Source organism: Palaemon carinicauda, chromosome 19 (assembly GCF_036898095.1).
Source record: "Palaemon carinicauda isolate YSFRI2023 chromosome 19, ASM3689809v2, whole genome shotgun sequence".
NCBI classification, from domain to species: domain Eukaryota; kingdom Metazoa; phylum Arthropoda; class Malacostraca; order Decapoda; family Palaemonidae; genus Palaemon; species Palaemon carinicauda.
The window spans coordinates 71,804,252-71,830,173 of NC_090743.1; the positions used below are offsets into that span (position 1 = coordinate 71,804,252).

At 46.3% G+C, this 25,922-nt stretch overlaps 1 protein-coding gene across 1 annotated transcript in view; it reads right to left on the reverse strand.

The window, feature by feature from the left end:
* LOC137659063 (anaphase-promoting complex subunit 2-like) overlaps nt 1–25,922 on the reverse strand; it is a 200,081-nt gene that overhangs the window by 50,310 nt on the left and 123,849 nt on the right. The window contains exon 7 of the mRNA XM_068394153.1: nt 11,566–11,749. Within this exon, the coding sequence (XP_068250254.1) occupies nt 11,566–11,749 (184 nt within the window). The remainder of the gene's footprint in view (nt 1–11,565; nt 11,750–25,922) is intronic.

Consider the following 25,922-nt stretch of genomic DNA (forward strand, 5'->3'; position numbering starts at 1 on the left):
CAGATGTACTGCCAACAGCTCCTTGCAGTTGATATGCATGCTCCTCTGACTCGAGTTCCACAGTCCTGAGCATTCCCGACCGTCTAGTGTCGCGCCCCAGCCCACGTCCGATGCGTCCGAGAAGAGAACGTGGTTGGGAGTCTGAACAGCCAGGGGAAGACCCTCTCTTAGGTTGATATTGTCCTTCCACCAAGTCAGACAAGACTTTATCTTTTCGGAAACCGGGATCGAGACCGCTTCTAGCGTCTTGTCCTTTTTCCAGTGAAAAGCTAGATGGTATTGAAGAGGACGGAGGTGTAGTCTTCCTAGTGACACAAATTGTTCCACGGATGACAGCGTCCCTACCAGACTCATCCACAGCCTGACTGAGCAGCGTTCCTTCTTCAGCATCTTCTGGATGGATAGCAGGGCTTGATCTATTCTGGGGGCTGATCGTCTTGTTGTTCAGCAACGTCCTCATCAGAGGGTTCCTCATCCGAAAACTGATGAGGAAACGGCAACGGAGTGGGCAACGTCTGGCTCGCTGAGTCCGGTCGCACTGGTGGATGCGTGACGGAGCCGGACGCAACATCATGGAACTGCTGCACAGTCTGTGAACTGTCAACAACCATGGGTGCGCGAGGAAGCACAGCATCAACCCGAGACTGTCTAGACCGTCTGGGTTGTGCAGTCAACACCCTACCGGGTTGCTAAGGTTGACGCACTGCGTCAAAACAAGTCACCTCTGCTGGTTGTTGAACGTCCTGAACGTCAACAACCACCTCCGAGCGTCGCTTAACGTCAACGTGCGGCTGGCAACCCACACTGGGTCGCATCGGTGGAGGAACCACCTCAACTGGCAGACGCGAGTAGGTTACCTCAGCGTCAACAGGGCGCACAACCGACCGGTTGGAAGGTTGTTGGCCAGAAGGTTCGGTAGCAACCTTCTCCGCATTAAAGTCCTCTATCAAGGACGCAAGCTTGGACTGCATGTCTTGCAGCAAAGCCCATTTAGGGTCTACGGGAGCAGGTGTGGCAACAGACGGGGTTAGCGACTGAGGCGGTACCCCTTACCATCCCTGAAAGCCTTGTTATGCATGACATAATTGTACAGCAAAACTTCAAAGGCTCGAAAACAGCTGTGAAGTTGACCTGTAAACAACTTGGAGCGTCTCCTGGCCAGGCGCCAGGGAGAGTCTACGAGAATTGAGAAGTCTATCTGGGCAGAGGCATGAACTCCCAAGCCGAGAACTTCTCTCGTGTCATATCAGACTCTCGCTCTATAAACCAGTTTAAAAGAAGGGAAAGCAAAGGCTGTATCCCCCAAACTCCTCCTGGTGAAAAACCAGTCGCCTAGCCAACGTAAAGCTCTCTAGGAGAGCGAGAGAGCACTAGCTTAAAAACAACGGCTTCGAAGTAGCTAGGCCTAGTGTAAGCTCTGACGTTTAGGCGAACGAGGAGCAGCAGTTACAAAAAGATCCGGACAAAGATCCTTAAAAAATCATCATGATTTAATTAAAGTCCATAGGAGGCTAAGCAGCTTTAGGCTCCTCTCCATCTGACCGAGTCCTCAAGGGAATATCAGTAGGAGGGGGAACAGCAACTTCCTCATCTACAGGAACCTTGTCCGATAAAAGCTGAGTCTCAAGCAAGGGAGAGACCTACCGTGGTGGCAATGCTTTACAAGCAGAGTCCACACTCACTGGTGCATTAGTAGCGGACCAGAACGCAACGTCATGTAACTGCTTGACAGTCTGTGAACTGTCAACAACTGAACTGTCAACCACAACAGGTGCGTGAGGACGCACAGCGTCCACTCGAGACTGCTTTGACTGCCTAGACTGAGCAGTCAAAACAACTCTAGAATGCGGAGGTTGACGCACAGCGTCAAAACAAGTCAACTCCGATTGTTAGTGAACGTCTTGAACGTCAACAGGAGCATCAGCAAGTGGCCTAACGTCCAAATGCGGCTGAAAAACCACACGAGACCGCATCGAGTGTGGTGCTAAACAACCTGACTGACGTGACTAAGCTACGCCAACGTCAACAGTAAGCACAAAGGAACGTTAGGTTGGCTGAAAGCCAGGATATCGATGAGATAAACGGCTAGACTCAACGGACTAATCGGCAGAATAGTCTTCCATAAGGGAGGCAAGCATATACTGCATGTCTTGCCATACAACCCATTAAGGATCAACAGAAATGGTTGTGGTAAGAGACGAGGGTAACGTCTGTGACCGCAACACTTTGCCAACAAAAAAAGACTCTCGGAGTCTGTGTTACGCTTTTGTTAGGCGGCGAGCAGTTATCCGATGACTGCATAGGGTCAGAGCTGTCCTAATGGTTGTAACCAGGACGCTGGACCTGTCCTGAAAGGACTGACTTTCGCTTAAGGGCTTCGAAACCTTGTGACAGGTTTCTTATGCGAAAAGCCTTCGGATGACGAGGAGAAACAACGTCTCTCTCGTCTTATGGTAGGGGAGATCTTGGTAAGATACACCCGATACCATAGAGGGAAAACGTCTGTTCGTTGATCAAGGCCTCTCGAACCCATAAGTCGTTTGACATTACTTCTCCCCTGGGCTTGGGAGCATGCAAGAGGTCCCGGACTAGGTGAACGACAGGCACGAACAGACGAACCCTCGGACGCAACACTAACACTTTGCGCATATCACTTTATCACTTCGATTTTCTGTTTTGCACTTATTTCACTGAAATCGAAACTTTTACTGATTTCTACCTGAAACACGCAATTCTACCCTTCATTAAAAGGTAGTAATTGCGAAATCAGTCGTATAATGCAAGCTCATTAATACCAGCAAAAAACAGAAAACATATTTTAAGATAAAAAAATCAGTGGCTGGGAAAGAGACTAAACACTAGTTCATATAACTACGTTTTCAATCTCTCACCGCACATAGCCTGGGGACGAGAATAAAAAACTAAAAACGTTTTAACCTTCCTCCCCGTACAGCGACTAGGGACGAGAGTAACTCGAGAGCAACGTTACCCGCTTGAACGGAACGTTTTCTCTCCTCTCTCTCCCTCCGTCTCTATCTCTCTCTCTCTTTCTCTCTTGATTTCGCACCTAAGAGAAGAGCCCAAATATATTTCGTCAAAAAAACATGTTATTTGACTAAAGGAAAAAACTGAAAGGTTTTTCAAATAAAAAGTTCCTTTAAAATAGAATTTAAAACATTTAAGCTAAGAAAGAATGAACAAAACGTCAGAATCGATTTACTCTTACTGCAAAGTGAAACCGTGATACACTCTCTCTCTATCGTAACGATAGAGCGCATGTTGAACGTCCTGAACGTCAACAACTGCGTAGCATAAATAAACTAAACGTTAGTTCATCTTTGAAAACAGTACGAAGACTATCAAAGAAATTCTTTCATAAAATATTACATTTAAAAAGTTTTAAATCCTTAGCTCTTAAAAGCTAATTACGATATAAAGGGCTCAACGTTGATTAACTTCGGTTTCCAAGTTAGGACCGCCTACTCTCAGGAAAGGTCTATATAAACAAAACATTAAAATTATTTTTATATGTTTATAATAAATGGAAAGTTAATCGAAGAGGCCTAATAAAGGCGGAGAGATATAAAATATATAGAGGAAAATCTATAACGTGATAAGATAATTACTAAAAGCCTAAACACACTTCCGTCTAAGGGAAGGGTCGGCCATTTAAAAGTGAAAGAAAGTCCATACTCTCTTTGTCACCATAATTAAATCTATCCAAAACGAGTTCAAGATTTAAGATGAAGATAAAACACCTGCATAGCGAAAGCTCAAAACTAGAATAAAGTACTTCACCAATTAGTTGTGAAAAAACTCCAGTTTAGCAACAGCGAGTAAGTACGTCTTGTCGATAGCTCGACAGAGAGAAAATTGAGTCTTTGTTTACATTGAGTACTGGGTATCTGGACGACAGATGGCGCTGTTGGGCACACCCGCAACCTGTGTAGCGATCGTTGGCGAGTTTTTACCGTAGAGTTGTCTGTCGGGCAACAGAGTTGTAGCTATATAATCACCGGCTAAGTTAAATATTGAAAAACTTAAATTAAATAAATTTGTATTAATAGGTACATATTTAATCATTGCATATGGAATTCCATCGGGTCCAAGGGCTGTATCTTTACAAGTAGCAAGTACGGAATCATATTCTCTTTCAGTAAAAGGAAAATTATACAACTCTTCCCTTCCTGTTGCAAAATTGAAAATTTTCTTTTCTTTTTCAATGCTCCTATACTGGTGACCAGGAGCTGCAACACACTTGCATGACACATTTGAGAAATGATCAGTCAGGGCATTGCTAACTTCATTTGCTTCAAACACATACTGACATACTGACCATTCACCTTTAACACTGGTGGTGGGTTTGGGGTAAATTTGCCTGCAATCATTTTTATTTTCCTCCATACAGATGGTGGTGTTCTACTGTTGACTGAAGAAACAAAAGATACCCAAGATTGGGGCCTAGCTCCTTTCATGGCACGACGGAACTGTGCCCAACATTTTTTTGTATGTTATGAAATTTTCCTCTGTACGGTGTCTACGCAATCTAGTTAAAGATTCTTTGGTGGCTCTGTGCAAGACAGTTAATTCTGAAGACACAAGGGACTGGTCGTCGTTTGAATAATCCTGTGGTTTTGGGAATCGAATTGATTCCTGTTGTATGGAGAGTTCCCTTCAGTAAGTTTACGGCATCATCATTACTTTCAAATTGTTCTGCACTCCCCTCGATTTCACTTAGCTCACAAAATTTAACACAGTCCGCCTTGTCAAGATTCCAATTGTAAAGGTGGACCATTGATGGTGTTTATAATGATTGGTGCATAATCACTAGTAAGCTAATCATCTAATGTCCTCCAAACAAAATCAAGAAGGCAGTTAAGAGCTTGCAATTGAAAGGTCAATGCATGACAAGGTACCTGTCTGAATGCAGAAGTGTGAGGGCTCTCCTGTAATAAGGAGTCCGACATCCTCATTTTCCACAATTGATGATATAATATTGCCTCTGGTATTTGCTAAAACATCTCCCCACAAAGGATGTCTACCATTCAAATTTCCAAGTAAAATAAAAGGTTGAGGGAGCTCTTGAATTACCTCTACTAAATTATCGTACGATATGTTATCATTTGGAGGCAAGTAAAGAGAGCAGGTTGTATATTTTCTCCCTATATCAATCTGCACAACCATTGCCGGCAAAGGTGTATGAATAGTCAAAGATATTTGGGGAACATCTTGATGAACGTATATGAGATTTCTGCCATGGCTCCCTATTCAGTGATCATATGGTGCCCTATAGCTAATATATTTGTGAGGACAAGGAGTATTAGCATCAAGCTTGCTCTCCTGTAGACATATAATTACGAGGGAATGCTTGTGAATTAAGAGAAAGCTGGCCAGAAACATCAACCCCACATAGAAGTGGGAAAAGATGCAGACAAAGAAGAAAAAACTTGTGAATTAAGAGTTTAAGTTCTTCATATTTAGCCGTTAAACCCTGACAATTCCATAGCAAAATGGAGTAAAAAAATATAGTTTATTTTTTTGGAAGAACTTTTAGATGAAGTCTTCCCATTAGTAATTTTTTATCTAACACTATTTCCAGGTGGTTTTAATAAAGAGGGTCTTGATAAATTGAGTTTTGTGTTTGTGATTTTCTTTTTGTCCTTTTGATCCAATTGTTGAGGAGGATGTTGGACCTCAACTTGAATTACAGATTTATTTAGATTGTCTTCTGGTTTATCAGAAACATCAACAGACAAACCATCATATTTATTTGATGTCATAACTCTAGAAAGAAGGATCCAATGTAATACTGCCTAGCCAGTCCAAGGACCCTATAACTCTCTAGCGGTAGTATTTCAATGGGTGGTTGGTGCCCTGGCCAACCTACTACCCACATGTTTAATCATTGTATATGGAATTCTATCGGGTCCAGGGGCTGTATCATTATACGTAGCAAGAGCAGAATCAAATTCTCTTTCAGTAAAAAGAGAATTATACGACTCTTCCCTTGATGTTGCAAAATTTTAAATTTTCTTTTCTTCAATGCTCCTAAACTGGTAACCTGAAACTGTTTCACACTTGCATGATACATTTGAGAAATGATCAGCAAGGGCATTGCTAACCTCAGTTGCTCCTGTCACATACTGATCATTCACCCTCAACACTGGTGGTGGGTTGGGGGTGAATTTGCCTGCAATCTTTTTTACTTTCCTCCATACAGAAGATGGTGGTGTTCTTCTGTTATTGGAGGAAGCAAAAGACACCCATGAATGGCGATTTCTTTCATGGCACAACAGAACTGTGCTCTACATTTCTTGTATATAATTAAGTTCTCCTAATCACGGCGTCTGCGCAATCGAGTTAAAGACCTTCTTGTGGCTCTGTGCAGGGCAGTTAGTTCTGAAGACCACCATGGGACTGGTCGTCGTTTGAATACCCATTGTTTAGGGAATTGAATCAACTCCTGCAGTATGAAGGGATCCATTCAGTAAGTCTATGGCATCATTAATATTTTCACTGTTCTGCATTCCCTTAGATCATGAAATCTATCCCGGTCCGCCTTGTCAAGATTCTATTGTGGCAATCTCTGTAAAGGTGGAACATTGTTGGTGTTTATAATGATTGGTGCATGATCCCTAGTATGACAACCATCTAATGTTTTGCAATCGAAGTCGAGAAGGCCATTAGAGCTTGCTTGTTCATTATATGGTGTTCTATAGCTAACATACTCTTGAGGACAAGGAGCGTTAGCATCAAGCTTACTTTCCTGTAGACATACAATTATGTGGGAATGTTCATGAATTAGGAGCTTAAGTTCTTCATATTTGGCCCTTGAACAGTAACAACTCCCTTGCAAAATGGAAGAGACAACTATGAATCTTTTCTGGAAGACATCTTAGATAAGGTCTTCCCATTAGCAGTTGTTAATCTAAAATTATTAACTGTAGGTTTCTTCAGAGATGGTCTTGATATGTTGGGTTTTACGTTTCTGTTTTTATTTTTGTTCTTTTGATCTATTTGTTGAGGCGGATGGTGGACCTCAACTTGAATCTCTGATTTATTCAATTTATCTTTCAGTTCACTAGAAACATCAAGAGACAAAACATCAAAGTTATTTGATGTCATAACTTTAATGTTTCTAATGGAGGGGAGTGAGAGAGATGGAGGTCACTTTCTTTTACGATTAATAGATGGTGGGATTCTAGTTTTTTGCACCTTTCCCACTACAGGTGCATCAGGTAAGTTGGTTTCTAGTGGAACCTCCATCAAATCAGGCAAGGACATAGCCTGAGAGAGGTTTTTACTAGTTTTTGTGATGGGGGACAAAGGCTGTACAGAAATGGGCAATGCCCTAGTGTTGATACACTGCGGTAAAGCCTCAGGAGGTATTATGTTTACCTCATCATTAAGTATTTCATCAGATGGTATACTTTTTTTATAGAGCTATTGGCAGTATTAGGTGGGTTTGATTTTAATGCCTTAGCATAGCTAGTGGATTTATTTAAGTCTTTTTGGCATGTCCCACTCTTATATGTTCTAAATTAGATTTGTTAAGGGTAGCTTCTTCCAACTTATACAGCTCGCAGCTCTTTTCTGTGGATTTTTTAATCGAGTTGCAATTTAAACACCTCTCTTCAAGTGCACATTCTCCACGCTAAGATTTGGAGCAAATACCACACATTTTCCCATTTTTGCAAACTTTAGAAGGGTGTCCAAATTTAAAACAATTATAGCACTGCAGTGGCTTCTGCTTGAAAGGTCGTACTTTAATCATTTTGTTTTCAATAGTAATATGGTCAGGTACATCAGCATCCTGGAAGGTAAGGATAATCAATGATGTACCTGGGACTTTGTGAACTTTCCATACATTTAGTGGATACATGGCTAGTAACTCCTCCTCTGTAAATTCATACAGATCTCTGTTAAAAACTACTCCCCTTCTGTAACTAAAATTTAGGTGGGGTTCGACATCTAACTTAATATCATCAATGGTTGTTTTTAGGTTGGAAAGTATTACAGATTGTTGTGCTTGATTTGGCATGGATAAGGAAACTATTTTTTCCTAAACGAAATATATCTCCTGGTGCGACAGTTCCTACTTTTTTCTGAATTTGCATATTTTGAAATAATTTCCTGTAACCCCTTTGGATTCAGTTACAACCCACATTGGTGGTTTTGGCTTTCTCTGGGCAGGCATAACTAAATCAGCGTCTTTTTTCAACCAGTCGGAAGGGCTACACACATCCAAATCCTTTGGTACCTTATCGCAGAGAACAGCCATGACATTAAAGTTATTAATTTTAATATTATTCATGTTACTTATTGCTTTATATGCTTCATCATGACTACTGTAAGATATTCATGAATCCCATTTATCATCTTCAAGTTTCATTCTTTATTTCTTTTATACATACATAGCACTCAAATATAGATTATCATAGTTTGTGTCTATTGGAATTTGGGTAATATGAAGGATTCAAAGTTTCCTAGTATTACCCAAATTTCTCAAATTTGGAATATCAGTAAAATGGTCCTTTCCAGTTCAGAGGTCATCAACAGAAGTTTCCTTAACAGATTTGCCAGAGGTCGTCAGCAGTGCCGGGGAGAGTCGGCGTATCCAGGGGATGGGGGTCCGTTGTTTGAAGAGTCCATAAGAAAGGGTTGAGATTAGAAAAAGGAAGTTTGATTTGCCTGCTCAAGAATACTAAGGCATCACATGTCAGATAGGAAATTTGCACTCTCCAATATTGGCACAATGAGAGTATACTTCCCAGATGGTCCACTCCATACCCTACCCGAAGGATAGTATCAAAACAGATATAGAGGCACAGGTATAAGCTATACCGCCTGTTAGGACTGAGACAAAGAAACTATGGAATCATCCTCCCCATGTCTGTAATGATGGGCTTCCGGCCAAAAGCCGAGAGTCCTACCCCAAGCATTGGATCCCCCTGGATTCCGAAGACCCCACACTTGAGAATAGTTCGCCAAAAAGGTCCAAACCATCTTCGGGATGGCTGAGATCTTCCAATACTCTTACATATAGCTTTGAGCGCATATACCTCCCAACCATGACACCTTCTCCCATTCATCAAAGTATGCAGCAATAACGGATGTAGAAACATCCCCGTCAGTGGTAATATCGGAAGTAGAAACATCCATGCCATTAAAAAGGAAAAAGAAAAGACAAATACATATATATGAACATATATACACTTATACATATGGAAAATTTTACTCATAGAGTTGGGACAGCAACACGAAAGAAAGTTTATAAAATTAGGAGAAGGTCAAAGTAGTATTAAGAGGAAGAAAAAGATGAGAGAGAGAGAAATTTAGATTCAAACTGGGGAAGCAATTTCCCCAAGTTCGAGAGCCCTCCTGCCCATAACCAAGTTTCAACACGGGAATATGCTGTGCTGAAGCTTAATGACTTTGTCAAGGCATTCTCTCAATAAGAGTGCTGAGAGGAAGAAGGTTGCTCACCTTGATCAATTAGCACAGGTATTTGCATGCCTTGTCCTCATGGGTGATCTTCCCTAGGCAATCTGGGGAGATGGGAACAACAGCAAACTTATTTGGTGGTTCTCTAAACCCTTTAGGGATGGGAATAGGCCATCTATGTCTTGCTGGGAAAGCCTGACAAATTGAAGGCTGCTCCACTACTGCTGCTACCTCTCTGCCAGGTTGTTGTGGTTCCGGACCTTGATTGCTTGTGAGAACACGTGAATTGCTTATGGGAGCTCGTGAAAAGCGCGCGAAAGAATGGAAATCACGCATGGGCAACTTCAATTTCACGTGTGGGAGATGGAGAGCGTGAGAGAGAAGGAAGGGTAGGTCTCAGAGATCTCTGTTGGGCTGGATATTGATGTACACATGCTGGAAATTGACGAGCAGGTGAGTGGCGAGTGGCGAGTGACATGTTGGCGAGCGACGCATAGAAGAGCTACACATTGGCAAGCGACGCGTTTGAGAGTGACGAGTTGGTTATCGTCGAGCTAGAGATCTACGAGCAGGCGAATGATGAGTCGGAGAGCGGTGAGCAGGAGAGTGTCATACTGGCAAGTGGTAAGATGGCAAGTAGCACCCTGGCGAGATGAAGAGCGACGCGCTGGAGAGCGGCGAGATGAAGAGTGGCGCGCTGGCTACGCTCTGGGCAGGTGAGCGTCGTCTGCCAGGAGATCGTCTAGGTGGAGGACGAGATGGTGCACAGCCTCACAAGGTATCAAGTGATCGCAAACAGGAGAACAGCAGGCAGGCGAACGATGATCTGCAGAGTCATGAGCATGAGCTGGCAAACAACTACACTATCACGAGATGTTGAGTGACGAGCACGAGTCGGCAAGTGATGAACAGGAGACGAGCGACGATCATGAGCAGGAGAATAGTGAGAAGAGTGTAGGTCTCGAGAACTATAGCTCTGCCTAATGGAGGGCGGGAACGAAGGTCTGGATGCGCGTAGAGGACTACGGTCCCTGGAAGGACGAAAAGATCCTAGGGTAGCGTGAGGTCTCGTAGTCAGCAGAAGATTGTCGTTGGGGAGGAGAACTGATGTGCTGGTCTCGTCAACGCGCAGGAATAGCAGAGCAGGAGAAGGCAAGAGGTGGGCTCGCAGACACCCAGAGCATCAATAATAGCACCCGCAGAAGACAGAATTTCCACTTTGGAGGACACCGGAAAAGGACCCCTCTGGGACGCGCACTGCAGAAGTTCCATGAGTACGTCCCTAGAAGGAGGCCTAACCACACCAAGCAATGGCCAAACCTGCAACGAATAAGAGTGAGAAGGACTCCCCCAAGGGCAGGGCGAACATGTCGTTTTAGGGGAAGCAACAACATCCCCGGATCCCCGAGGTTCCCCTGGAGTAAGTTGGTCTATGCTCCTACTCGACCGCCCCTCGAAAGAAGCCGAACAAGCAGGAGCTTTGGGAAAAGACCGGGGGTAACAGAAGGTGTCCGAGGTTTCTTCGCCTTTGAAGAAGACCTCGAAGGTGAAGAATCCCTCCTGGACTACTTCTTCTGCTGGTGCCCAAATCTCTCCGACTGGGAAACAGACCACTCCCTACAATCCTCACAGGTGTTACCCTGGCCACAGCGGAAGGCGCTGCAGGTCGGACACTATAAATGGGGGTTGGTCTCAACGGAAGACTTGAAGGTAAAACAAGAAAGGTCTTCAGGCCCTGGTCAAGTCCGCAAGAGGAGACAGAAGAAGAAATACACACACCTGAAACATAATGGCCAAGTCTTCAGAGATTAGAGAGCGGACATGTCCATTCTCCTCAAGCCAAGAGAAAAAAGTGAGACGGTTTCACTGTTGTGTGAGTGAGAGGGGTAGTCGGAAACCCACTATCCTGGCTAACAAGCGGTTTGGGTAGTTTGCTACCTCACTTGAAAGTCTTATTGACTAGTCTTCCAGCTTTGCCAAAAGACGATTCCTAATAAATATCGTAAGGTTTGTAGTGTCGGAACAAATGGGTATTAATGTCATATTCATTATATATGAGAAAGCTTACTGCTGTTCATTAATCTCAACCTTGGGTGAAAAATTAAACAGAGCAACACTTACCAATAACAATGTTGAAAAGCTGTTCTATTCTTGTTGTGGTGTACGTATGATACAAGGCCGACATGTATGTATGATTCAGGTTATTAGATACCATGTTCTGGATTTCAGTTTCGGCTGTCTGGAGCTGACCACGGCCACCGCAATAAACCATTTCGAGCCAGCCAACAACCACATTTTCCACCCACTGTTTGTATAATGTAAAGAAATGGAAAATTACAGAATACAGTATAAAAAAAACCTACCTTTTATTCGTGTCTTATCAACTTTTGTGGTTTGAAATAAAATCCTGTACTGTACTGTACTAAACAACTTTTGAAATAAATAAAATGTATAAAATGACAAATTCGTAGATAATTTGTATTTTCCCTAACTATACAAACCTTAGCTATTTACATGGGGTAATTACTTCGGCGTAGCTAAATGATGAGCCATAAGAATCTTAATGAGGGTTTACTACCCCGCCGCTAGTTAGCGGGGGGTAGGGAGGGGTAGCTAGCTTGCACCCCCCCACCCCACACACCCCGGTGAATGCTTCACTTTGCTTAGAGGTAGGACTTATCCCGGGGGACAGAGCTGGCGGGCAAATATGTGTAAATAGCTAAGGTTTGTATAGTTAGGAAAAATACGAATTATCTACGCATTTGTCATTTGTTCCGTAACTCAAATACAAACCACGCTATTTACATGGGGTGACTCAACCCTTAGGTAGGGAGGTAAGTCCCTGCCATACTGGCTTTGGCTTGCCTGGGGACTCCATATTCGAGTGTGTAAGTACTCAAGTAATGAGGAGTCCCTGCTCCTCGCTATCATGCTGTGAAACTGCTGCGGCCTACATAAGCTGTGTGTGAAGGTGAGGAAGTGACTCGTCCTAGGAAATTGACCTGGAGTTCTTCAGATGGAAATCTAGGCTAGGACTCTCCCAAAACCACCTCATCAGGGTATGGGGACATGACAGTATTACACTTAATACTAGGAACACAAGGGAGCATGATTCACCTGCAGTGGTTCGAGGTCAGCTGTGCAGAGAACCCAGGATGCTGCTTTCTCCAAGGGAGGAGAGGATGGAGAAAAGAATAAGGGCCAGACAGATCTTTTCATTCACGCAGACTAAAACTGGGTAACAATGCCCTCAACCTTCTGCTACTTGTCCATTAAGGAGCCTGAGGTTAGACCAGCTGTTGTGCAGCCACCACAGGACCGATATAGAACATATCGAGCCTCCTGTGTGTCACGTCTTGCAGGTAGTGGGCCGTGAAGGTGGTCTGACGCTTCCACACCCCAGCTTGAAGGACATGCGTCACTGAATAATTTTTCTTGAAGGCCAGGGACGTAGCTATGCCCCTGACATCATGCGCTCTAGGGCGACGTGACGGAGAAGGGTCAGGATTCAAGGCCAGATGTATTACCTTGCGAATACAGGCCAAGATAGTATTCCTGGTGACCCTCCTCTTCGTCCTCCCGGTGCTCACGAACAATGCTTGCACCCGGGGATGAACTGCAGCTGTTCTTTTAAGATACAACCTCAGACTCCTCACTGGGCACAGTAGGAGATGGTCTGGGTCATCTGTTACAGAACGGAGACTCGAAACCTGGAAAGAGTCGAACCTAGGGTCCGGCTTTCCGGATTCTGAGTCTTGGCAACAAACTCAGGGACGAAGCTGAACGTTACCTTCCCCCATCCCCTTGAATGGGCGATGTCGTACGAGAGACCATGTAGTTCACTGACTCGCTTGGCCGAGGCCAATGCTAGCAGGAAAACCGTCTTCCAGGTAAGGTGGCGATCTGAAGCCTGGCGTAATGGTTCGTAGGGAGGTCTCTTCAGAGACCTGAGAACTCGAACCACGTTCCATGGAGGTCTCACTTCCGACTGAGGGCAGGTAAGTTCATAACTCCGTATGAGAAGGGAAAGTTCCAGCGAGGAAGAAAAGTCCATTCCTTTAAGCCTAAAGGCAAGACTTAAGGCTGAGCGATAGCCTTTCATTGCCGAGACTGAAAGGCACATTTCCTCCCGCAAATACACGAGGAACTCCGCTATTGCTGGAATAGTGGCATCGAGGGGAGATGTGGAGGATTAATTTTTTATTTTAATTTATTTTTGTTGTTTTGCCAAATCAAGAGAGAGAGAGAGAGAGAGAGAGAGAGAGAGAGAGAGAGAGAGAGAGAGAGAGAGAGAGAGATTGTTTTAGTATTGTTAAATCGAGATATTTTATTTGCTTTAGCTTTGTCATGAGAGAGAGAGAGAGAGAGAGAGAGAGAGAGAGAGAGAGAGAGAGAGAGAGAGAGAGAGAGAAAGAGAGAGAGAGAGAGTGTGTTGTGTTTATTTACTTAAGTTTTGTCAAATCGCAAGAGAGAGAAAGTGTGTTTATTTGTTTTAGTTTGGTCAAATAGAGAGAGAGAGAGAGAGAATTTCATTTGCTTTAGTTTTGCTAGATCGCGCGCGTGAGAGAGTATGTGTGTATGTGCGTTTGTGTGTGCGTGTTTGTGTATCCGCGGTGCGCGCCGAAGAACAAGGGTAGTTAGCGAATGATTGTTTGTAGTGGGAAAGACTGTCGGTATATTTGAGGTTGTTTGTTTACCTTTTTTTTAGCTAGGTTAGGGCGGTAATGAATGTCTTGGGCGAAAGGATTTGCTATTTGACTGCATGAGGAGTCGGTTGTTTGTTTTGTTCTTCAACAGCTGGCTGTGAAGTGTTTTTCTTGTATCGGAGTAAGTACTGTTTTATTTATTTTTGTTAGGTGCGATCATGAATGATATAAAGTTTATTATTTATCTTTGATTATAGTGCGATAGTTTAGTTAGTTAGGAGTTTTCGTAAGCGTTTTTTCTTTTTTATTGCAGGCCGTAATTCCTCCTTTAGGCTCCTTTGGATTCCTTTACATTCTTTGGAGTTAAATTTAGGCCTTGAAGGTGTTACTTGCCTGCCTACCTGCTTTGTATGAATAGATTGATGACGACCTGGACCGAACAATGAACTTAGACTGCGGATATTTATATAAATAGAGAATTTTGAGCGTTGACGACCCGGCTGTGAAATAGATTGTTCCTTAATGATGATGATGATGACATGATGATGATGATGATGACCACCACCGCTTACGTGATTCGACAGTCGAATTGACTGCTCGTTATTGTTTGCCAGAAGTTGTGGCAACTGGTTACAAAGACAGGTGCCAGTGTGTAGAGTCTATGGACGACGGTGGCCACACACGAATATTAATTCAGGAAGTTCCTCGTATGTTTTAGTATTAAGTTTGATTATTTTTGCTGGGTTATATAGGATGATTGGGTTTAGTATTAAATGATTTATTTTAGTGCTTAAGTGTTTTTCGTTACTGTGTGGGGACTGATGGTGTTGAATTCGTAAAGGTTTTGTGATTGGTGAGTTCTGTGTACCCACACACACTGATATTATTTACATATAAGTCTGTTATTTTTGTCTGTTTTAGTGTTAAGTTTGTTTAATGATGTGTGATTTTTGTTTTTGGTTGCGGTAAATATAGTTTTAAGGTTATGTTTTGTTTGTTTTTCCCTTCGTGCAATAGTCCAGTTTAAAGTAAAGTAAGGGGAAAGTTTGTATTGTGGGATATTTTGGAAGTAAGAGTGATCAAAGGTGTGGGGGTTTGTTTTTGTTGACATCCCGCCACAGAGAGATACCCCTTCCACGACACCAACCACAGAAGACTCGCCACTTCGCCTGGTAGACCCCTGCGGATGACTTGCGCTGGTGACCAGACATCCTGTTCGCAACTTGTTGCGAAAATCCTCTCTCAGTGAGGAGATGCTGGATAGTCTCCAGGCGTGAAGTCGAAGCGAAGCTACGGCTTTGTGGAAGATCTTGGCGTGTGGTTGTTTGAGTAGCTCGTGACATGGAGGGAGTTCTCTCGGAACCTCCGTGAGGATTTGCAGAAGGTCCGGAAACCATTCTGCGTGATGCCATAGTGGAGCTATCAGGGTCATTGAAAGATTGACCGATATTCTGGTCTTGTTGAGCACCCTCCTCATCAGACAGAACGAGGGAAAGGCGTACACATCGACATTGTCCCACCGTTGTTGGAAGGCATCCTGCCAGAGAGCCTTGGGGTCCGGGACCGGGGAGCAGTACAGCGGGAGCTTGAAGTTCAGCGCTGTAGCGAACAGATCCACCGTCGGGAACCCCACAAAGTCAGGACTTTGTTGGCTACTTGAGGATCCAAAGACCAATCGGTACTCACTATCTGCGTCGCTCTGCTCAGACTCTCGGCGAGCACATTCCTTTTGCCTGGAATGAAGCGAGCAGCTAGTGTGATCGAGTGGACTTCGGACCATCTCAGAATCTCCACTGCAAGATGGGATGGCTGTTCTGAAAAGGTACATCCCTGCTTGTTGATATAAGCCACCACTGTGGTGTTGTCGCTCATCACCACCACAGAGTGGCCTGCCAGGACTTGGTGGAACTTCTGAAGCACCAGGAACACGGCCTTCATTTCTAGCAGGTTTATGTGAAGGTACTTTTCTGATTCTGACCACAGGCCTGAGGTCCTGTGGTTCAGAACGGGGGCCCCCCACCCTTTCTTTGATGCGTCCAAGAACAACATCAAATCCGGGGGAAGGACGAGAAGATCCACTCCCTTTCGTAGGTTCTCGTCTGCCACCCACCACTGGAGGTCCGCCCGTTCCGCAGGACCCACAGGGACCAAAGTGTCCGGGGAATCGTGACCTTTATTCCACCGGGACTTGAGTCGCCACTGGAGAGATCTCATTGAGGCGACTGTTGGGAACGAGACGGGCCAGGGAGGAGAGGTGGCCGAGGAGACGCAGCCACGTTTGGGCTGGGAGTTCTTCTTGATTGAGGAAAGGCCTCGCGACCTTCGTCAGCCTTGCTATCCTGTCGTCTGATGTGAAGGCTTTGTGGAGATTGGTGTCTATGACCATGCCTAGATATACCAGTTTCTGAGAGGGCTGCAGAGAGGACTTCTCGAGATTTACCATGATCCCTAGATCCTGGCAAACTTCGAGAAGCTTGTCTCGGTGGCGAAGAAGGGTTGCCTCCAAGTCCGCTAGGATCAGCCAGTCGTCCAGATAACGAAGGAGACGGATGCCGATCCTGTGAGCCCACGATGATATCAGGGTGAACATTCTGGTGAACACCTGAGGGGCTGTGGAGAGACCAAAACACAGCACCTTGAACTGGTAGATCTTGTTGTCTAGGCAAAATCTTAGGTACTTCCTTGAAGACGGATGGACTGGGATCTGGAAGTAAGCGTCCTTCAGGTCCAGTGTACACATGAAGTCTTGTGGTCTCACTGCAAGTCTGACCGTGTCTGCCGTCTCCATACTGAACGGAGTCTGTTTGACAAACCCGTTCAGAGTTGAGAGGTCGATGACTGGTCTCCAGCCTCCAGACGCCTTTCTTACAAGAAAGAGTCGACTGTAGAAGCCTGAAGACCCGTCTACAACCTCCTGGAGAGAGTCATTCTTCAACATGGTCTGGACTTCTGCCCAAAGGGCTTGCCCTCTTGCTGATCCCATGGCAAGAGAGCTCAACGACACTGGATTCGCTGTCAGGGGAGGTAGAGAAGCTGTGAACGGGACGCGATAACCCTGAGCGATTACGGAAATCGTCCAGGTATCTGCCCCGAGTTGCTGCCACCTTGCCGTGCAACTTTGTAGGCATCCCCCCACTGGTGGACATGCAGGGGGACTGCCAACCCTAGCGTTTACGGCCTCGGCCGTTTCCTCTAGGGTTCTTGCCTCCCCTGGAGGACTTCTTGCTCCTTCTGCTCTTGGCAGGAAAGGGCTTAGACACCTTCGGCTTTGCTGCTGTCGTCTTCTTTGTGTCCTTAGCCGGACGGGGCTGTTGGGCCGCTGGAGGTTTGTAGGGGCTCGATGTCAGGGCCCTTTGGATGAGGGAATCCTGGTTGGATTTCCTCCACCTCTCAGCGGTAAGCTCCACATCCTTAGGCTCAAACAAACTCTTACCGAGCACGGAAGTGTGTCTGAGCCTGCTAAAATCCGAACTGGAAACCTTCTGGTGGAATCTCTCAGCCACTGCGTCCCGTCGCTTGAGAATCATATTGGCCCACAAGCTCGAGACTTGGTGGGCCAGAAACTGGATGGTCCGCGTGCCTGAGAGCAAGAAAGTCTCCAGTGCCTTCCTGGTGCTTTCTTCGGAGAGATCCTCAGACCGCACCAGGATGCCTAGAGACCCCAGCCAGATATCGAGCCACGAAGTTGTCTGCATGGCACACTTAGCGACCTTCTCCTGGCTTAGGATCTCAGTAGCTGAGTGTCTCTCTAGAGAGACTCCCCCGGTGAGTTCTTCCACGGAGTGGTGAATAGGAAGACCTAAACAAGACTCCTCAAGGATCTCAAAGTCCCTCCTCTGATGGACTCGAGGAGGAGGGAGGAGCTTGTTACCGGCGCTGGATCTACTGGAGGAGGCAAGCTCAGAGTTGGCCCTCAACCTTGTCCCTGGCACTCTTCATCCCCTAAGACCAGGGCAAAGCTGCACTGTCCCTAGAGGGTTTCTGGGTGCCGTAGACACGGTTTGGACCGTGTCCTTACCCTCATGAGGAGGAATCTCTGGGTCTGGAATTCCGTTGAGGTTCCTCATGAGGGTCAGGACTTGCCAGAATGCGTGTTCTGACTCTTGGTGCTCTCCTCCTGAAGGACTGGCAGCAAAGTCTCCTGTCCCCAGTGGCTCTTCCTGGGGGGACACGTGGACATATCGGAAGGTCTAGCTGGCTCCTGTCTGATCCTTCCTGACGACTTGGGATCGTCTTAGAGTCCTTCGGTTCCCTCCTGGGAGGGATACAGGACTCGAGTAACGATGGGTGCAGGTTCTTTTCCACCCCTGGACGAGAAGACTTCTCAGGGAGAGGCGGAGTTTCCCCCATTGGTGCGATGGGGGAACGGTCCGGCTCGTCCGACTCACCTGAGGATGGGTAATACTCATCCGCAGGGGAGGAAGAGAAAGTCTGGTGGGGGGGAAGGAGCCTTGCGCAAGGATCTGCGAGGAGACAGAGTAGTCCTCGGAGGTGTTTCCACGGAAGGGACTCCTCTCTTCCTCTTCAGGGGGGAGGGAGCCGCCACTGATTTGTGACCCACGTCAGAGAGGACGGGCCTCATAGCCTGCACAAGAGCTCTGACCAGGGTCCCGAACCAGGGCTGCTGGCTGACAGTCGCGCTGTCGGACACTCCCTCTGGAAGGAAGGGGATCGTTCGATCCCTTGGAGGAGTCGACAAATGAGGGTTCGCCTGAGAAGCTGAAACAAAAGAGTCCTTAGACCTGTCCGGGAACCGCCCCTCCTCCGGCGAGCGCGCTGTTCTGCGCTTGCGGGGAGGGGAACGAGACGATGACCTATCCACCTGGCGACGCTCGCGCTGGAGGTCGCGCGATGGGCCCTGTCCAGGATCGTGTGTCATAGGAATCTCGCGCTCGCGCGCGCATGAGAGGTTGGTGAAGCGGGCGCGAGGGCGCAGTGGCGTGTAGGCGAAGCCACAGGCGCGTGAGCGCGATGGCGTGGGGGCGTGCAGGAGGCGTGTGGCGTGCAGGAGCTGGAACGTGAAGAGGCCGGATACGAGGGCGCGCAGCATCCTCAAGCGGCACTGACGGGCGCTAGAGGGCAGTGGCGCGTATCCGGAAGAACCGGGCGAGGGCGCGAGTGCGCAGGATCAGGATAGCGCGAGGGTGGGTACGCGCATTGGAGCATAGGTGGGCGCTGATCCGAGAGAACAGGCATATTAACCTGTGGGCGCGCATCAGGATGTGGGCGCGCTGGTGTGCGCTGCTGCGGTGGGCAAGCAGGGCGCGCGGTTGGATTAGGGCGCACGGGTGTGCGCTGGAGGGTTGCAAGAGGCGCCTTGGGAGGTACTGGAACCTGGCGCGCAACCGGAGCGTCGCGCACGACTGGAACGGAGAGTCCAGGGGTGCCTGTGAGCAACCATGCGCTAGCTTAGGCACCTCCTGGATTGCGCGCTGTGATGTAGAAGCGTGCTGGCACATTGGTGAGCGCGTGTGCGCTGTAACTGGAACTGTGACCGATGGGCGCGCTTCGCGCCTAACTCTAGACGGGCGCTGCGAGGCCAGAGGTACCTGTGAGCGCCTGTGCGCTAATGTAGGAGCCTCTTGGACTGTGCGCGACGTGGCAGGAACCGGGGAACGCTGGGGCGCAGGTGGGCACAGGTGGGCGCTGGCGAGCTGGATCAGGAACTGCTGGCGGGCGCTGGGGGGCAGAAGGATGTGGGCGCGCAGGGGAACCCTGGCGCGTAACAGGAACAGGGGCGCGCACGCGCACAGGTGAGCGCTGTGGCGCTAAGACTGGAACAGCAGCAGCAGCAGCATCATGAGGGCTCGCAGGTTGAACCTGGCGCTTGAGGGCAAGAGGCACAGTTTTGCGCTCAAGGCCCTTAAGCCCGAAGGGCCCGGTGCCTGCGCAGTGGCAGGATCAGGTGGCGCGTAACGCTCATCAGCATCCTCGAAAGGTGACGGCAGGTCAGCAGGTCTGGAGGGAGACTGGTCACAGGGTCCCGAAGAACGACCATCATCCGAAGGGGATCGCGAACGATCCCCGGGGAGGTCTAAGGTGGTAGCTGGCAGGATCGGTGAACGGCGAGTCGTCTCCTCCGCAGAGGACTGTGGTGACGACGAGCCGAAGAGGCGCCTCCTAACTCCCTTGTGAGGGGAAGGAAGGCCTCTACGGCGAAGGGGAGGACGAGCCTTGCGCATTATACGCCCACGAGGGGCCGTGGGGTCAGCAGGCTGACCATCATAGGGCCTCCGAAGAGGAGTCTCTGTGAGTGAACTCCCCCTTGGGAGAGAATCACCGGCAGGAGAGACCGTAGGACTTAGGTCCTCCCTCGAAAGGTGTTCAGAGGGGGAACCTAAGCCTTCAGCTACCTCAGCAACAGGAACGGGGGTTTGACTAGACCCACGAGATGCCTCCGTTACAACAACGTCAACAACAGACAGAGGATCTATTCCTGCTGTAGTTGGCGATTGTTTGACAGCTGCACAAGTTGATCATGTCAAACAGGGCTTCCCTGGAGGGCGAATCCTGCAGCCCCAAAGGATGCCCAAAGCTGCAACAAATCATGATTATTCACAGGTAAATCAATGTTCATATCCTCCTCCGGGGGAGGAGGGGCAGCCGCCTCGTTATGGGAGTCAACCACCTCTCCCGCACCCCGGGATCGGTCAACAGCAGTACGGACTACGCTACCACTCGCCAGCCTCTCGGAAGAGACCGCTCGAGGGGGAGCTTCGGAGGAGGAAAGGGCTACAGAAGAAGAAGTCTTGGAATTTTCTCTCTTCAAAGAAGCCTCTGATGGAGAAAGATCCCTTTCAGACTTTTTCTTCCTGCGCCGGGCAAACCTCTCCCACTGGGAGGTAGACCACTCCCTACATTCGATACATACATTACCGCTATCACACCGTTGGCCCCTACAGTGAGGACACAAGGTGTGGGGATCGGTGTCGACCGCCGACAAAAAGGTCTCACAAGGGCGGCCGGGAAGTCCAGGGCATGTACGCATAGTCAGTAGAGGCCAACTTCAAACACACTGGAAAAAAAAAAGCAAAAACAGATTAAATATGGCAGTCAAAGCGAGGGAGAGAGCAGACAGGTCTGTTCTCCGCCCGAGCCAAAAGTAAAAGTGAAGCTTTCACCGGTGTGTGTGTGTGGTGGGGGGGGGGGGTTAGCTAGCTACCCCTCACTACCTCCCGCTAACTAGCGGCGGGGTAGTAAAACCTCGTTGAAATTCTTATGGCTCGTCATTTAGGTACGCCAAAGTAATTACCCCATGTAAATAGCGTGGTTTGTATTTCAGTTACGGAACAAACATAAACTACAGTAGTAAGAGATTTTCTGAATAAAAGCCATAAATAATCTCTCATCTTGCTTTATTGATTCAAACAAATGTTTTAAGTACGTTCATGCCATGTATTGATCCATTGTTATGGTGGATTATTATTAGGCCTAAAAAAGTTGGCTTGCATGTGACAATTTATGGTGCTTTTTCTCCTGTTCAGAAGAAAATGTTTCATAAAATATATAAAATGTTCACTTACAAACAAGAATAGAAGGAATGCTACTAACATGACAAATTTGGAAATAATTTGCATTTTTCCTAATGATACAACCTGGACCTATTTATAAGGGATATTATTCCTGGTGAAGCTGAAAGACGAGCCATAAGAATTTTACGTTAAATAATGAGCTAAGCCATGTGGTGTCTTTACCTTCCAATGAACTAGGAGGAGGATCCTTTGGGTGGCCAGGAGCCCTGGGTCTAGGAACCAAGAAAGGTTTCTTCGATTCCTCACCTGCAGGCAGGATTGGCATCGGTCTAACCGACAGGGGGATTGCCGGGCATTGATACCTCAAAGCAGACGACTGCTTTGGTGCTTCCTTATGTCTTTTGCCCTGAACCAGATCTAGTGGGTACTGATCCCTGGGGGACATAGGGGCAGTTGGTCTCGTGGACCGGAGGCTCAGCGCAACGAGGGTCACAAGAGCTCGAAGGCTCTACGCGACGAGAGCCCAAAGGCTCAGGGTCACCAGAGCCCAAAGGCTCAGTGTGACTAGGACCCATAGGTCTAGGGTTACGAGAGGCTGGAAGCTCAGCGTCACGAGAGCCAGAAGGCTCAGGAGAACAAGAGCCTGAAGGATCACCGTTGTGAAAAAAAAAAGTCTATGAAAAATACAAATATTTCCAATTTCATTTCTTATTTTTTATTTTATTTGTATGTGTATAAAGTTTTATGTACAGTCCCTCATTCTCAAAATTCATTTCTTTCTTTTATTAGCAGGTGGCTGGCAGCAAATTTCTACACCTAGTAGGGTTTTAAAGATCAAGTAGATTTAAACAAAACCTGAACTGTAGCATAAAGAAAAGGTGTACAGTAGGCCCCCGCCATACGACATTAATCTGTTCCGGAGTTGGTATCGTATGGTAAAAATGTTGTATGGCGGGCAATAGAATAGCTAATGCGTGCAAAACCCCAGGTAAAAACATTGAAAATTAGTATGTAACAAAATAGTAGAGTAAGCACTGTACTACAGTACAGTGGAACCTCTACATACGAATTTTCCAACATACGAAGTAAAATTCGACCAAATTTCTGTCTCAACATACGAAGTGTTGCTCCAACATACGAAGTGTTGCTCCAACATACGACGTAAACAATACGCTTAACCGTGGAATTTTCTCGAAAGCGTGCAGCGTAGTTTGTTGTTGACACTGCTAGATGGCAGCACATCGGAGGGACGCCAACCGAGTGTCACCTTGATCAGTCCTCTCATCGCGTGCGCATCGTGTGGTTGTCCTCTATTCACTCAGTTTTAACAGTTTTTTATCTTGCCTTTTCACGTGTGTTTTCTGTGTTCCGTAATCATGGGTCCTAAAAAGCTTAGTTTTGGTTCAGGAAGTAGTAGCAGTGGTGAGAAAAAGAGGAAGTCTATGCTTTCATTAGAATTAAAGCAGGAAATCATAGAAACGCATGAGCAAGGTGTATGTGTTAGCGATCTCGCTAAACAATATGGCCGGAATATGTCGATGATCTCGACGATCATAAAACAGAAGGCAGCCATTAAATCAGTGAACCTTCGAAGGGGATCACAATTATTTCTAAACGTCGTAGCCCTACCCTTGAAGAGATGGAACGACTTTTGTTAATATGGATCAAAGACAAAGAGATTGTTGGCGATACGATCACGGAAACGATCATTTGTGAGAAGGCCAGCGCTATCTACAGTGACTTGAAGGCGGCGCGCTCTCGGGGTGACGCGGGGGAGAGTTCAGCCGATCCTACAACGGAGGAATTCAAGGCGTCTCGAGGTTGGTTCGAGAAATTTAGGAAACGGACCGGGATTCATTCAGTTGTTCGTCATGGGGAAGCTTCGAGTTCGGACACTAAGGCTGCTAAAGACTTTGTTAAAAAGTTCGAAAGCATCGTGGCGGAGGAAGGTTACGTAGAGCAGTAGGTTTTCAACTGTGATGAAACCGGTCTGTTTTGGAAAAAGATGCCTAGTCAAACGTACATTACCGCCGAAGAGAAGAAAATGCCTGGACATAAGCCAATGAAGGATCGGTTGACTCTTGCGCTTTGTGCCAACGCCAGCGGGGACTGCAAAATTAAGCCTCTGTTAGTTTACCATTCCGAAAACCCTAGGGCATTTAAACCACATAGAATTAATAAAGAACTGCTACATGTTCTATGGCGTTCTAATTCTAAGGCTTGGGTTACTAGGCATATCTTTGTGGAATGGGTAAACGTAGTTTTCGGCCCTGCTGTCAAGAAGTATCTTCAGGAAAGGAATTTGCCTTTGAAGTGCTTGCTTTGTTTGGACAATGCACCTGCTCACCCCCCCGGACTCTAGGATGATATCATCGACGAATACAAATTCATCAAGGTGTTATATCTTCTACCGAATACCACCCCTATCCTCCAGCCCATGGACCAACAAGTCATCTCGAATTTTAAGAAGCTCTACACAAAGCACTTATTTAAGCAGTGCTTTAATGTCACGTAAAGCACCAACTTAACTTTGCGTGAATTTTGGAGGAGCCACTTCAATATCGTGCACTGCTTAAAGATCATTGATCAGGCTTGGGAGGGAGTAACTCGTCGGACCCTGAATTCCGCTTTCGAAGGTTTTGGCCCCGAGAATGAACCTGTGCTTGCCGCCGAGGAAGACGTCGAAGAGATTGTATCCCTTGGCAAGTCCATGGGTCTGGAGGTGGATGAAGATGACACCACCGAACTCGTCGATGAGTATCATGAAGAGCTCACCACCGAGGAACTCAAGGAGTTGCAAGCCATGCAGCATGATGAGTTCCAAGCACAGTTGAGTGAGTCGGAGGAGATTGAGGAGGTAGGCGAAATCTTAGGTACGGGGGAAATAAAACAGATGTTGGCATATCATCAACACGTTGTTGATTTCATCGACAAGCATCACCCACAGAAACTTCAGGTTTGCCGTGTTGTTGCGCAGTTCGATGATGTTTGCTTAATGCATTTTAGAAAAATCCTCAAAATCATACAAAGCAACTTTCACTCGATAGTTTCTTTAAAAAATCTTTAAAACGGTCTAGTGATCATGATGAAAAGAAAGAAAGTGAAGCAAAGAAAAGGAAGACCGAATCGAGTGAAAGTGATGAAAATTAAAAATAAGAAAAGAAAAAATGTAAAAAAAAAATATAAAATTATAAAAATGAAAAAAAAAAAGCTAAGTTAAGTTAAAGTTCACGTAGTAGTGTAAGTTAGTGTAAGTTATCGTACACGTTATCGTACAAAGTCACCGTCCCTACCTCCTCGCTGATCTTCCGTCTCCTCCTGCGTAGAAATCCCTACACCTGCGGTGGCCTGTCGCTAAGGTAAAGTGTTACATTACAACCCGTTTTTTATTTATTATTTCATTATTATGTTCTTTTTTTTGGTTTGTAATATGTATTTATTATACAGGCATTGTATTAATGTCACGTGTAATTATGTGTAGCCATTTATTAAGGATTTATTATGGGTTTTTAGGCTGAGGAACGAATTAAATCAATTACCATGTATTCTTATGGGAATATTTGCTCCAACATACGATCGTTTTAACATACGAAGTAGTTTCTGGAACGAATTAAGATCGAATGTAGAGGTATCACTGTATACAGTGAACCCTCGCTACTTCGCGGTTCGACCATCGCGGATTCACCACTTCGCGGATTTTTTCCATAACCCATATATATACAGTAATATATATATATATATATATATATATATATATATATATATATATATATACAGTGATACCTCTGGATACGAAAGTTTCTGCTTACGAAAAATTCAGGATGCGAAAAGTGATTCGAAGATTTTTATGCCCCAGGATACGGATAAAATTTCAGGATACGAAAACCTTATGAGATCCCAACTCTTCGCCGAGAGTAATTTTAAAAAGCGCGCGCCGCCTGACTTTGAACTTGGGTAGACTCACTTACAGCCTCCTGCTCACCCATTGGTTATCTCCCTACTCAGACGCTAGCTGACGCCATAAGATCCTGCTTTCCTATTGGTCGGCAACTATCCCAGCTTGCCTACGCACGGGCGTTCATCTCTCTCTCTCTCTTTTCGTTCCGACCGCGGTATCGTTAACAGACATTGCGTGCTTTCGCTTGTTTGACTTAGTGTTAATATACAGTACATTCGTACGCCACGTGTTATCGTTAATAAACATTCGTTACTGTGCACTGTACTGTACAGTGAACCCTCGTTTATCGCGGTAGATAGGTTCCAGTCGCGGCCGCGATAGGTGAAAATCCGCGAAGTAGTGACACCATATTTACCTATTTATTCAACATGTATATTCAGACTTTAAAAACCTTCCCTTGTA